Raw genomic sequence first — 15,839 nt, 5'->3', positions numbered from 1 at the left:
TTTTGTAGTCTGCTCGGGGGGCCTTTATTGACTGAAGAGAAAGATTAAAAAGGTGTTAAATAAATAAGCATGTGTGTACATTTTATAAAGACTGTTCAATAAGACTGAAGAAATAGTAATAGAAAAACAGTGGAGGCTGGTGGTTCCAATGACAGTGGGGCAGTGAATCCACTCCGGGTTTCAGTCAGAACCAGTCAGAACTCTAAAGGCACTATGCAAGGTGCCAAGCACCCTGGATAGCTCTGTTAGAGTTCTGACTGGTTCTGACTGAAACCCGGAGTGGATTCACTGCCCCATTGAGTTCAGATCCACCAGCCTCCGTTGTAGGAAAAAATGTGGCTCCAAAGGAATTGACCATTTACTTCAAACTGGGTGGTTCCTGAAGGAAAGCAAACAAATAAACAAACAAACTTCCATTTACTGCAGATATTTGTATATCTTGTTTTGAAAGATCTAACACACTTATGCTTAAATGCAACATTTTCCAAACTTGCCTTTTCCTTTTCCATCTAGCTCCATCACTTTCTGAAAGATGTCTCATTTAATAACAGTGTGGGGGACACCGTTTCCTTTGACCAGAATGGGGAGTTAGTAGCTGGATTTGATGTGACCAACTGGATTGTTTCGTCAAACCAATCCTTTTATAAAGTGAAAGTTGGGAGGCTGACTCCCCGAGCTCCTTTAGAACAAGTGTTCACCATTAATGATGATGCCATAACATGGCACAGCTGGTTTAATCAGGTAGGATCACATTCTGGGAAGTTCGAGAAGACTTTCCATTTCTAATGAGTAATACATTTGAGTCCAGATATGCAAGGTTAATTTCAATGAACACTGTCATAAAATAAATAGCACAGAGTATGACTTAATACAGGGACCGCGGTGGCTTAGTGGTTAAGACGCTGAACTGCAGACTGGAAGGTTGGCAGGTCAGCAGTTCAAGACCCGAGTGCTGTGTGATAGAGTGAGCTCCTGTCTTCAGTCCCAGCTTCTGCCAACCTAGAGTTCGAAAGCAAGAAATTGCAAGTAGATAAGTAGGTACCGCCTTGGCGGGAAAGGTAACAGCGTTCCGTGCACCTCGGTGTTCAGTCATGCTGGCCACATGACCACGGAAGCATCTTCGGACAGTGCTGGCACTTCGGCTTAGAAACAGGGATGAGCACCGCACCCTAGAGTCAGACACGACTGGTTGGGGACACCTTTACCTTTTTATGACTTAATATAACAAATGAGGCTCCACCTTATTTTACTTTAATTCCTATGATGTGGAATAAATTGGGTTGGATCCAGATTTAGTGATACTTACAGCAGGCCCACTGAAATCAAGAGGATTAAAGTTTCATGACTGATAAGTCCCAATTATTCTAATGATTCCACACTAAATATCACCAACTCTGAATCCAACCTATGTGCATCTATCTATCTATCTATCTATCTACCTATCAATCATCTATCTACCACTGTTACATTCTTTCACTACTGACAAAAGACATGTACATCACAGCTGCCATCACCAGATATTGTACAGGAAACTGCTGTGCAAGTGATCTGGTAACTTTATATTTTCTGACATCATCAAACACTTGAGACTCTGCCTCATAATCCTGTTTTCCAATTTACTATGGGCAGAGTTCTAGTATCCGGGATATGGCTAGATTATCAAAGGAAAAAGGGGGATTTTTCTCTACCCTTTACTTTCCCTAAATTGGAAATAGGCATGAAGAGTAGAAGCCATACATCAAGTTGTTCTTTGGAGTTTTGGAACAGAGATTCACGTTTACTCCTGTTACAGATCAGGGTCAAAATGAAGGTAGAGGGACCACTCTAAAGGTACCAAACTTGTAGTATGTCTGGTTTTGAGTGTGAATGACCCCAAGGTACAGTATTATAGTTAAAATAATAAAAATGAATTAATTTAAGGAAATTTGAGTTTACAGGTTATTAATGTAAGAACGAAAAAATAATGGTAAGATGAATAGAATCAAATGGTAAGCTTCTTGTACTATCTGGCTCATACATTGTCTGACAGGGCCCAGAAGGGTCCATCATTGTACTTGGTGATGGAAACAGTCCTTTGTTTACCTCAAGAAGTGGCTACACCATACCACATACACCTCTTAGACGAATGACCAAAGAGAAACAAGAAATCATGCCTGCAAATTCTGGGCCAGTAAGGAATTTCTCTTCTACAACAAGACACCTTTATCACAGACACAAAGAGACAGTCACACAACAACAACCAATCAACCAACCTTCTATTTCTATCTTCTCATGGGATTGAAAACGCATTTCTTGGGCAAACAGCCTATAACCAATCAATGTGAGGATTGATAAACTGGCCCATTAGGGTGGTTGGGATGAGGAAGAGAAGATTCAACTCTCAAGGCCATGGATGTATAGAAATGTTACCTTTCATTTCTAAGGCATGACCCCATCTGTCATTGTCAATGTGTAATCCACACTGGACATGTAGTAGATCCCGCTACACTAAAAAATGATGAGTTTGATCTAGATTTATGTCTATGCCGATGGGCTGGTTGAAGTGGGTATTGCTCTTCCCCCCAGTATCTCCTCCAGCCTTCTGAAAATGCTGCACAGAAGGTCAGGGGACCTTGCTGATTTGGGTGAGCAGTGGAGTTGGGGGGATCTCCCCAAATTGGGCAGGCACACCTTCAATTCAGTTTTACTGTGCCATGCAAGGCAGATCCTTGGAGTCAAAATAATAGACTGAATTAGGAATGTCAACAGAATACTCAAAACTCACATGTAAGCAAAAAAGCTGTTTCCAAATGCAGCTAATTTTCTTAACAACAACAATGGTAAAAGTTGTAGTGATAAAAATATTTCTAACTGTCCAGATTCTAAATAAAGAGAAAATGAAAGGCAATATGAATCCTCTCTCCCTTTGCTGTTTTCTTGCCCCACCATGTGGTATATATATGCATGATAGATTAACTTGAATCATAACGTTTTTATCCTTCTTTAAGTCATGTCCATGAGGTGAATTTGTCTCCCATTCCAGATAAAGATAATTGAAACAGTGGCCAGTTTCAGTAAGCTTCTAGACATAAATAGATTGCAGAACAAAGAATTATCAACAATAACAACATTTCCCTGATTAGCTTTCAGTGAAATACATGTTACCATACTAATATTAATTAATTTTACTGTTAACCTTTTTTCTTTGGGGGGTGATTTTAAATCTTGGATAGCATATTCAGACACAGTGACCCTAGCATTAAAACAACAACAATGCACACACATTTTAAATAAATAAATGGAGTAGAAACAACTGCCCACTGGAGAGAAAATATACTGTAGGGGTCCATTACCCATATTGGTGCTGATTTTGTGTGTCACACCACTATGGGAATCAGTGAAAAACTGGAACCATATGGTTTGGGGCCATCCCTGGTAATTCTCAGCCAATTATAATCCTCTTTTTCCAGCCCTCTGGCAATCATTTGGGAAGACACTCATGATTCCAGCATTTCTAACAATGTTTCTTTCTTTGTTTGTTTATTACATTTCTATACCACTCAATATGTCTGGGTGGTTCACAAAAATTAAAACCACAAGTTCAGCATAAAAACAATACAACATATAAAAAGTATTAAAACTACTGTATAAAAGTACAACCAGCATAAAACCTAGCAGCAATGCTGCGATTAAAATAAAAATGAGAATAATAACTTTTAATCAGCAAAGCTAAAAGGCTAGAATGTTAAAATGCTAACATTCCTGGGAAAATAGAAAGGTCTTCACCTGGTCTGGTGCTGGAATGAGTACAGCATAGGTGCCAGGCAAACCTCTCTAGGGAGCTCATTCCACAACTAGGATACCACAGCAAAAGAGAGGCCATCTTCCGGGTAGCCACCCACCTTACTTCCTTTGGCAGGGCCCCACGGAGAAGGAATTTTATTTTGCTATAGCATGAAATAATAGAACAGCATCACCATAGCCACTATAAAAATATTATTGAATGGCCCCAGAATCTTAAAGATTCCAGCCCTGTTATTCTCAAGTTAATCATTGTTTTCCTTCATTTATAAATTAGACTCAACCTATTTCTCTATGTACTGAGAGTTGCCTTCCTGGTTTTAGCAAGAAAATGAGGGAGGGGGAGCCATTTTGCTGCTACGATTGCATCCCATGCCCAGAAGGGAAGATTTCAAAACAGAAGGGTAAGAAATATCCTGCAAAGAGTTATGAAACAGATTGACAGTAGTGGAGTGGAAATACATATAAAGCTATGTACCCATCAGTGTTAGTTTCTTCAGTGTTGAAACCATAGTGGAAAGGTTAAATAAGAATAGCCTGGATAGGAAGTGGATGAAGAGGAAAAATGTATATCCACACATACCTTTAAATGATGGGGTTGAGGTTCCATTGTCTGGAGATACTCAATGTTGGCTGGCTGCTTGATTATTTGTGATGAGGGAAATACTATTCACAAGTGGGATTTGTGACAAAATGTTGCAGGTTATGCTCCCTCCTAAAATGAGTACTCCTCTTCAGATTTCCAGTGAACAATTCCCTCCAACTTAGACATTCTACTCCATCTCCTTCACTCAATTTCTTTTCCACCTGCCACTCTACATTCTGTGGATACTGAGCATGGTCAGCCCTCATTGGGCTGTCTGTTGGTTGCCCCCTGCCGCCTTTTAAAAATCATCATCTACTCAGCCACATGGATATTTTCCTTATTCTTCTTAGTGGCCTCATAATGGCTACAATCCTGCTGGAACTCATAATAATTATCTGTGCTTTTGTCACACTGGCATTTGATGACTCCAGTGTCCTTGACTTCCAACTATCTTTGAAGTTTGTTCAGATACTACCGTGGCTCACTGAACTGGCCAGTACACACACACACACACACACACACACACACACACATCATTCCTTCCTCAATGGGCTATGAAACTGCAGCATAGTAAGATGTTCTAGGCTAGGCAGGGATTGTTTGGTTTCTACTGGTGGATTGCTGGTTGAAATGCAGTAAATCATAAAGTTCTTCTGACCCTTCCTCCTCCAATTCATGAACTGAATATTTGGTCCAATGTATTTGGTCCAAGAATTCTGTCAGTTTTAGGGGATGGGCTGAACCCTGACCAGTAGGATTAATCTTGGGGATGTGGCTGAATTCTAAGAGTTAGTCTTGCCTTTAAGGATTCCCTCCATTTTTAACAGCTGAACACAAAATAGGACTTTTGTAAAGACTGTACATCTTACTGAATGGCTGAGTGGGGCACCATAATTTCATTTGCAATCTCTGGGCAGAATCCAACAAGGCACTTATGCCCCCACCAATTCTCTTCCACCCCACCAAGTCCCTTCCACAAGCAGTGCCTACTGCTTGCAGAACAAAGATTTAATCCTTCTGGGGCAACTGGAAATAAGTGAAAATGCTCAATTCTGGAATGGGGCAGGTCAGTGGAGCTCGCATATGGGAGCATATCCACTCATTTCAGTTTCTTGGAAACCACTCATTTCTGGGAAGCACTAAATCTCTGTTGCACAAGTAGTGGATCCTGCTTATGCAAGTGAATTGGCAGGACCCACCACTTGCACAACAGAATCTGTGGGATGCAAGAGAATCAATGGCGGCATAAGTGTTCCACTGGATTCCCCCCCCACACACACTGCCTTTTTTTGTTTCTTTAATTTAAATTTGTTATTAAAAAGCAAAAAATGTGTGTGTGTGTGTGTGTGTGTGTGTGTGTGTGAGTTTTCTGTGAGAAAGGAAGAATTATGGAATGTTGACAAGATGTATGGAATGTTTTTGGGCCCACATGTTTTCTTCTAAACCCACATGTTCTTTTTTACAGATATGAATGATTGTAATAAATGTGTAGAAGAAAAATATCCAAACAAAAACCAGGATTTATGCATTCCAAAGGTTATAACCTTCTTGTCTTATGAAGAACCGTTGGGCCTCAGTTTAGCCAGTCTCACTCTTTCATGTTCTTTGATCACAGTTCTGATGCTGGGAACATTTATTAAGCACCACAACACTCCCATTGTCAAAGCTAACAACCGGGACCTCACTTACACACTCCTTATCTTCCTTCTGCTCTGCTTCCTTTGTGCATTGATTTTCATTGGCCGACCTGAGAAGGTGACCTGCCTCCTCCGACAAACTGCATTTGGCATCATCTTCTCAGTGGCTGTTTCATGTGTGCTGGCAAAAACCATCACAGTGGTTCTGGCTTTCATGGCTACTAAGCCAGGATCCAGGATGAGGAACTGGGTAGGGAGAAAACTGGCAACTTTCATTGTTCTTTCTGCCTTCCTTATTCAAGTAGGAATCTGTACTGTGTGGCTGTCAGTCTCTCCCCCATTCCCAGATTTTGACATGCACTCATTAGTTGAAGAAATTGTATTGCAATGTAATGAAGGGTCTGTGACTATGTTTTACTGTGTCCTGGCCTACATGGGCTTCCAGGCCATTGTCAGTTTCACTGTGGCTTTCCTTGCCAGGAAGCTACCTGACAGTTTCAATGAAGCCAAGTTCATTACTTTCAGCATGTTGGTCTTTTGCAGTGTTTGGCTATCCTTTCTTCCAACCTACCTAAGCACCAAGGGAAAATACATGGTAGCTGTGGAGATCTTTTCTATCTTAGCCTCCAGTGCTGGGCTGCTGGGTTGCATCTTTTCCCCAAAATGCTACATTCTTTTGTTGAGGCCTGAGCTGAACAACAGGGAACACTTAATAAGAAGGAAGTATTGAAGAATGTGTCTGTGTGGTTTGTTTTCATGTGCAGACTAGAGATGTGTTCAAGTGCTTGCAATGTGATTCTTAAAAAAAAGAGAGTCAGTTTCTCTTTTGCTGCTGCCCAATGTCAATCTTCCTTAAAGTTTTGTATGTGCTCCCCAGCTCCAAGATTGAAAATTCATTTTGAAACCTTCCTCTTCCTTAGGCAAAGGCCAGTTGTGGTTTTTAGTTCATCCTCTGCAGGACTGTCATTGAGAAACCCAGATCTGGTGAAATTCTTCCTTCTATGCACTTTGTAGAACCACAATGCAGGAAGACCTCATGTGAGGATCTAAACCTTATTGGGCCATTAATGACACCAGACAGATAGCTGTATGGACGGAAGACTGAGTTTCTCATTAAATGGGTAAAAGTATCCCCTTAGTTAAGGTGACTTGCACAAAAAATAAAGTTCCACTATTATAAGTCTCGAACTTCTACTACTTATATGAATGAAACCTGTTTAGATAATAACATGAAAATGTGCATCCATGATCTACCCAATGAGGTCTACAAGTGGGCAAAATTTCCAAGTGATCTGAAAAAAATTGACACAAGAACTGCAAGTTAAACATGCTGAAAATTGACACATTTGTACTTTACTCGAAGCTGTGGCTCAGGATATTGTATATTTCTTGCAAATGTTGGTGACCACTACTCATATGCTTTTTCCAGGTTTATCAAGAAGATATGCCTTCCATTGGTTTGGTGAAGATCTGAGCAGTAGTTCAAAAGTTATACAGATTTTTCTGCTCCATGAAAACCTATGGCAGCAACGTCTGGCAAAATTATGTTGGGTATGCTCAGTTTCATTCTCTGAAGCTAGAATGCTGCCAGTACTCCAGCATTTTGAGAAGAATTCCAGAGTTTCTGTCAGCATTCTGACAGTGGGGAAGGGCTAGCAGGAAACTAAACTAAGAGTGAGATAATTTTTGAAGGCTGAGGGAATCACTCTGCCTGACAGATAGATCACTGACTGAAGAGCGGATAAGGGGGGAAAGGAAAAGGGTATGTTGGAATTGTAGGCAGATTTCCTCCAGAGTAAGCCTTTCTGAATATATAGATACACATCACGTATGTACACAGCTAATGATGTGTGTGCTTGTGTTCCAGTATCAATATGTAAGCTGGAAATATTGCAGGGCTGTATGTGACAAATATTGTGCCAGAAGCCTTTGCATTTTGCTAGACTCCTGTACCAACCTGCATAACAGGCTACCTTGAAAATATTTATGCAAAATAGAGTTATTCGGCCTTCCACATTTTTCTCATAAGTGTATCTCTCTCATAAGTTTATAATTTTCATTAAGAAGAAATGTAAATATTAATTTATATTCCTCTGTGAAGGTTGAATCAGTTTCTACCCAATGAGGTCTACAATTGTGCAACATTTCAAAGTGATGTGATAAAAATTGCCATAGGAATCAATTGTTTGATTCTAACTGAGGCATTCTAACAGAAGCATCGGTGCTGACATGCGGTGTCCTTTGAATAAAATTCTCACTGACCTCTAAGCTTGCTGACATGAGAAAAGCAAGGTAGAATATTTTCTCAGCTAAATCCAGGAAAAAACAAAATGTGTTTCAGAAAAGGAGGTTGGAAAGAAGAAATATAACTGTTAGAAAGTTAACAAAACCTGTGAAGAGAAGCAGATGTTATCCTGTTTTGAAAAAAAAAGTGGTTCAAAAAAGCTGGCCAATAATAAAGTAAATATATTACATCCCAAAAGTATAGGTGAGGACCTTGGGAAAAACATTGTTAGAAAAAAATCCTGTTTCATGGGAAATATGCATCAGCAGTTCATAAGGAATCAGATAAATATGGAAAGAAACTACAGGAACTGGAGGACATTCCACCTGTCCTCACAGATCCCAACACTGGTTCTCATAGAACACAACATCTGTCTTCAGAAGAACAATGGCACCAGGCCTTATTGATGTCTCTCCTGTTTTTCTCCCAGCACAGAAATGTCATTGGGTAAGTTGCTTTAAACTTTAAAAACAATGCTCTCAAATGATTTTTACAAAGCTTAAAACATGTATTTTCTTTCCAACTTATATGTGACTTTGTATGTAACTTTGTATGTTCAATACTCCTATGTCATTACATATAGAAACTGCTTGAGATTTTGTAGTAAAAAGATGAAAAGATGCACCTGATCTCAGAGTCCTCTGTTTCTAAAAACTCTGTGTGTTTATACCACGAATTCTGTGAACGTTCAAATTTCTTGGTGACCCTTTGCCCTGGGATATAGCATAAGATATGTTACCTGCTGATCCACAATCACTAAATACAAAAATCTGATATCATAATATCCATAGTCAGAAAGAAATATGTCACAGTAGTATCAGTATTGTGCGAGTGCTGATACTTGTATTTCCTGCTTGAATAACCAAGCCAAGAAGAAATTGTACATTTTTTCAAAAGTTCTGCATTTTAAAAGTTATGCATTTTTTCAGAAGTTGTGCTTTTTAAAAGTTTTGCATTTTAAAAGTTGTACATTTTCAGAATTTATGTATTTCTAAAGTTGTGCATTTTTTAAACTGCATCTTTTGTGAATATGAATGCAAGTTTGGAAATTTGTTAGTGTTTTTGGAGAACACGCACTCCCATTCCCATTCAGGGTTGTGAATAGGGCATTTCTGAGTGATTTGTGAGCTAAAATGAAATCCACATACATCCCTAATGTCAAATCAAATATAGTTTATTTTGTGTAGCAGAAGCCATTACAAAAACAGAACACATCAAAGACAAAGAACAAAGTAAAAAAACATTGGTCAATTAAAACAATAATAAAACCTAACATTCTAAGAAATAAAGAATTACTCATCAAGACAGATCAACTTATCACAGACTTTTCCCCTTAACATTCCTGCTCTAAAAGCAAAGCAGGACACCTTTTCAGAAACATGAGGGGACCTTCCCCCCCATACATCCCTACTGTAAGCTCTACATGCAAGGGGTGGGACCCGGAAAGAGCTCATTCGTTCTTCCTGCCCCACTTGCCATTCTCGTTGTCCTCTTTTTGTGGAGGCTGACTCTCTGTTGAGAAGACCGTCCTGTATTCATGGAAGCTCTCCTGGCGATTTTAGATGGCCCAGTGGTCTGACGTATGGTAACGTCTTCATAGACGATAAGTTAGATTCTTTACTAGAATGTTCTTCTCTACAACTGCTCCCAAAAAGCCCCTAAATGTAACTTCAGTAGCAACCATTTTTTTTAACTGAACATGTGAAAATGGTGCTGAAATGGAGAATCAATGAAAAGGATTTTTTAAAGTGAACTTATTTATTTGTTTATTACATACCTATACCTAGGGATGTACGAAAGGCACTTACCTTTGGCGGATTATGTTTATGGTAGGGGAGGAGGCGTTCTGTCCCTCCCCCCGGAATCCTCACTGGGGGGGAGGCGCTCCATTTCTCCCCCCCCCCGGAATCCTGGCCGGCCAGCTGTGCTCCACAGAGATTCTGCAGAGCCGCCGGCCGGCTCTGCCAGCGGCCGGACATCCGGCCGCTCCTTAGCAGGGACGCAAATGGTGGCGGCCGTAGCCATCGCCGTTTGCGTCCCTGCAGTCAGCCGTGATAGGCTACGTAAATGTTTATGTAGCCTATCACGGCTGACTTAAAAAAACAACAACGCGCGTACGCAAATGGCGGCGGCCGTGGCCACTGCCATTTGCGTTCCTTATTCTGGCACGTCTTAGTCTACGTAAACATTTACATAGACTAAGACGGCGAAAATAAGGGAACACAAATAGCGTAGCGGACGCTACGCTATTTGCGTTCCCCTTATTTTCGCCGTCTTAGTCTACGTAAATGTTTACGTAGACTAAGACGTGCCAAAATAAGGAACGCAAATGGCGGTGGCCACGGCCACCGCCATTTGCGTACGTGCATTGTTGTTGTTTTTTTAAAAAAAAAGTCAGCCGTGATAGGCTACGTAAACATTTACGTAGCCTATCACGGTGTTTTTTTAAAACCTAGCCGTGATAGGCTACGTAAATCTTTATGTAGCCTATCATGTTTTTTTTTTTTTAAACTGGAAATGGCGGTGGCGGCAGCCGGTCAGTAGACCGGCCGCCGCCGCCACCGCACCGCCGCCGGAGCCACTGCCAGAGCCACCGCTGCCAGGAAGATCCGCCCAAGGTAAGTCTCGTCCCGGGGGGGTGGGGGGGGCAGGCCGTTCCACCACCAATTTCGGGGGGCTGAATGCGCTGGCATTCGGCATCCCCGAGATCCGTGGTGGAATTTTCGTACATCCCTACCTATACCATCCAATAGCCAAACCTTTCTGGTTGGTTCACAACAATTTAAAACCATAAAATACAACACAAAACATATAAAATACTGAATAATTTAAAACTACAATATAAAACCAAAGTAAAAAAAACACACACGAACAAACAAACAGCAGCAGGGTAAATTTTTTTTAACAGATTTAAAACAACAAAAGCAAACTGCCTGGAGAATAAGAAGGTTTTCATCTGGCACTGAAAAGACCACAATATAGGCACCAGGTGAGCCTCTCTTGAGATGGCATTCTACAGCTAGGTTGCCACCACTAAAAATGCTCTGTCTTTAGTAGCCACCCATATGACATTTGGTAGGGGCAAATTCCATTAAGGCAATCCTCAAAACTACCCCAAAGGTTTTTATTCAATATTTTTTCCTCATTAACTCTTCCCTGGTGTTTAACTTAGGTCTTAGGACAATGAGGTAACATTTGGGGAAAAATATGCAACCCAGCAATCCTGCACTAGAAGCTAAGATGGAGAAGATCTCCACAGCTATCATATATTTCCCCTTGGAGCTCAGGTAGGCGGGAAGAAAGGATAACCAAACACTGCAAAAGACCAACATGCTGAAAGTGATAAACTTGGCTTCATTGAAACTGTCAGGCAACTTCCTGGCAAAGAAAGCCACAGTGAAACTTATCAGGGCCAGAAAGCCCATGTAGCCTAGGACATAGAAAAACATGTTTGCTGACCCTTCATTACATCCTAGTACAATTTCTTCAGCCACTGAGTGCATGTCAGCATCTGGGAATGGGGGAGAGATTGCCAGCCATACAATACAAAGACATGCCTGAATAAGGGAGCAGGAAAGAACAATGGAGTTGGCCAGTCTTTTCCCCACCCATTTCCTGATCTTGGATCCTGGCTTGGTGGCCACAAAAGCCAGAAAAACTGTGATGGTTTTTGCTAGCACACATGAAACAGCCACTGAGAAGATGATACCAAAACTAATTTGTCGGAGGAGACATATTATTTTCCCAGGTGGAACAATAAAGAGCAATGTGCAAAGGAAGCATAGCAGGAGGGAGATGAGGAGAGTGTAGGTGAGGTCTCGGTTGTTGCCTTTGACAATGGGAGTGTTGTGGTGTTTCAGAAAGGTCCCTAGTACCAAAATTGTGAGGAAAGAAAAGAAAACTGCCAAAATAGCTAAAGTGATCCCTAAAGATTCTTCATAGGACAAGAAGGTTGCTGTCTTGGAAACACAGAAATCCTGGTCTTTATTTGGATATTGATCTTCTGAACATTTGGAACAGTCATCCATATCTGAAAATGAAAATTTATTTTTCTTTTAATCAAACATTCTGTTAACATCCTTCTCACACATATTGTCCTATACTCAATGATATGAGGGGAGGAGGAGGAGGAGGAGGAGAAGGAGGAGGAGGAGGAGGACGACGACTATGGCTATTTATTTTTAGATTGGCCTATTATGATGCAATTGAATCTTTCTGGTTTTATTGTTTTTTTTTTTATACAGCCACAGTGCTCCAAATTCCAAACCAAACTAGACTGATTCAGATAGATTTTGTATGTGTTCCAAATTGAATAAAGTTACTCCAAAGTGAGCTGAATCCAAGTCTGAACACTTGTGAATATTCAGAAGTCGATGGGACACAGAGATACTGATTGGGGCAATTTGAATCTAAATGGCATATGTCATACATGTTTCCCTAGCCAAGAAATCTGCCAAATTTCAGAAGGATAAGTGCAGGGTCCAGGGCGTTATGATTAGGGATGGCGGAGAATTTCTCCCCGAATCTTCGGGAGGCCAAGCGCCGAGGCATTCGGCCCCCCAAAAGTGTTGGGGAAATTCTCCGCCGGCCCCCTGCCCCCCCCCCCGTGATGGGACTTACCTTCAGCGAATGTCCCTCTCGGCGGCGGGTCCCGGCGGCGGTTCGGTGACATTTCGTGGGGGGTGGGGGCGGCGGCCGGTCTCCCGACTGGCTGCCGCCGCCACCATTACAAAATAAAAAAGTAAGTAAAATAAAAAACACACACACCCGTGATAGGCTACGTGTCGATTTACGTAGCCTATCATGGCTAGCTTTCCAAAGTCAGCCGTGATAGGCTACGTAAATCATCACGTAGCCTATCACCGGTGACTTAGGGGGAAAAAAAAAGCATGTACGCAAATGGCGGCGGCCCATGGGCGCCGCCATTTGCATTCCTTATTTTGGCACGTCTAGTCTACGTAAAGATTTACGTAGACTACAGAGAAAATAAGGGAACGCTATTTGCGTTGCCCTTATTTTCGCCGTAGTCTATGTAAATCTTTACGTAGACTAGACGTGCCAAAATAATGAACACAAATGGCGGCGCCCATGGGCTGCTGCCATTTGTGTACGCGCTTTTTTTTTTCCCAAAGTCATCCGTGATAGGCTACATGACGATTAACGTAGCCTATCACGGCTGACTTTGGAAATTTAGCCGTGATAGGCTACATTAATCGTTACGTAGCCTATCACAGGGGTTTTTTTTTGTTTTTGTTTTACTTTTTGTTTCGCGTCCGGGGAGACAGGGCACTTCTCCCCGGCCTGAATTTCGGCCGGGCGAGGTGGGACGCCTCCCCCCCCTCGCCTGAACTTTGGGGGGAGAAGCGAAGTGCCTCCCCCCCACCGTGAATCACCCCTGTGAAAAGGTAAGTGACTTTCGTACATTCCTAGTTATGATGAATGAAAACCATCTAAGACTGGTTGCTTTCTGCTCGGTTGGAACCATGGTCATAGAGTGAATTGGACTGGGGTGATTGATCGATGTGGCACATACAGTGGCAGAAGGAGACAGACTTGAACATCCAGCATTTTCCAAGCAAGCACCAATGTTGCAACATCTTAGGTCCCACAGAAAACACAAGAACCTGTGAACTAGAGGTGTGCACCAACCCCCAGCTTTGCCTCAAACCCTGATTTGGCACTTCAGAAAACAGCCTGACTCAGTTCAGTTTGGAATCAGTCTGTTTTGAATCTGTCCAAAACCTGAGATGAGGTTTGGAAATTGAATGTTTTGTGTTTTCCAGTGACTATCATGGGAAATCAGAATTGGCTGTAACTTATTTCACTTGGTCAGAATTTGATGGTAATTGTAGGCATATAAATCTTTTAGGAGAGTGTCCGAAAAATAGGTGCAAGGGTCTTTTTGTGCTCTGCATCCTTATACTTTGATATATGTTTTTGAAAGGGAACTAGCAATTACATTATTATATTATCATCATCATCATCATAATTATTATTTCTTCACAGAATTGGGTGAAAATTTGAGGGATTGTTGTCCCTTCTGAGGAGATCAAGCCTGCCAAATGTCAGAATCATAGCCACAGTGATTTTGTCTGTGTGTTTGGTGCAAGAGCAGACTTGACCTTTTGATATTCTCCTAAAGAGGACACATTAATCCCCCCTATGTTCCTTGTGGCCCATTGTTCTGAATATTATAGGAACCCTAGAGGTAACCCTAAATAAGAAGCCTGGAACATTTCAGATGTATAGTTGCAGGAATTCATGTGGGAAGTGCAGTTTTTTGAGTGGGGTGCTTCACTTTACCATCCCTAATTCCTCTACATTTGGGGGGGGGCATTTTGAGAGTGACACACATCACAGAGGTGTCCCCATGAAAGAAACCTGAAAAGTTTCAGAAGGATAGGTGAAGGGGCTTGGAAGGTATGTTGCTTGAAAACGAATTTAAAGCTTTTTCATTGTGTAATGTGGTGACACTGGAAAAATGGCCCACCACATGGAACCACCCTTGGCATTCCCCAAAGCACAACAATTGGAGCCTGTACCAATTGTGCCCTAGGTGGACTTGACAGTTGCTCAATTACACTCCCCTAGAACATGTAGAGAAACAAAACCAAAAGATGCTCTTTGGAGAGAAAAAATCTTCAGGAATATATGGTATCTGATAGGGATGTCAGAGAATTTCGCCACGAATCTCAGGGAGGCCAAATGCCAGCGCATTCGGCCCCCCGAAATTGGTGGAGAAACGGTCTGCCCCCCGCCCCCCCCAGGACGGCACTTACATTGTGCGAATGTCCCTGGTGGCGGCGGCTCCGGCGGCGGTTCAGCGGCAGTTCAGCGGCGGTGGCTGCGGCGGCCAGTCTTCCAACCGGTTGCCACCGCCACCATTTCCAAGTAAAATAAACAAACAAACAAACAAAAAAAGTGACGGCTAGATTTTTTAAAAACACCGTGATAGGGTACGTAAATGTTTACGTAGCCTATCACGGCTGAGTGAAAAACAAAAAACAAAACCGCGTGTATGCAAATGGTGGCGCCCATGGGCGCCGCCATTTGCGTTCCTTATTTTGGCATGTGTAGTCTATGTAAACATTTATGTAGACTACGGCGAAAATAAGGGGAACGCAAATAGTGTTCCCCTTATTTTTGCCGTAGTCTACGTAAATGTTTACATAGACTACACATGCCAATATAAGGAACGCAAATGGCGGCGCCCATGGGCGCCGCCATTTGCGTATGCGCGTTTTTTTTTTTCACTCAGCCGTGATAGGCTACGTAAACTTTTACGTAGCCTATCACGGCTGACTGCAGGGATGCAAACGGCGGCGGCTACGGCCACCGCCATTTGCATTCCTGGCCATCCGGGATTCGTGATGGGAGGGATGGGCCGCCTCACCCCCGGCCAGAATTTCAGGGGGAGGGATGAAGCGCCTCCCCCCCCCCACGAATCAACATTCAGGATCAGGTGAGTGACTTTCGTACATCCCTAAACCAGTCACTAATGAAGAATCGCAAAGCTATTTGCGTTGTCCTTATTTTCGCCGTAGTCTACGTA

General features: G+C 42.1%; 1 protein-coding gene across 1 annotated transcript; it reads left to right on the top strand.

The window, feature by feature from the left end:
• Nucleotides 1-5,833: 5,833 nt before the first annotated feature.
• On the top strand, nt 5,834-6,733 carry LOC146341882 (vomeronasal type-2 receptor 26-like). The gene has a single exon (XM_084805226.1). It carries the CDS (start codon nt 5,834-5,836, stop codon nt 6,731-6,733), a length of 900 nt encoding a protein of 299 aa, XP_084661352.1.
• Nucleotides 6,734-15,839: the final 9,106 nt, after the last annotated feature.

Source organism: Heloderma suspectum, chromosome 6 (genome assembly GCF_057233095.1).
Source record: "Heloderma suspectum isolate Gila_16-S chromosome 6, 16-S_ref, whole genome shotgun sequence".
Classification (NCBI taxonomy): Eukaryota; Metazoa; Chordata; class Lepidosauria; order Squamata; family Helodermatidae; genus Heloderma; species Heloderma suspectum.
This window is presented reverse-complemented; position numbering and strand designations above follow the sequence as displayed.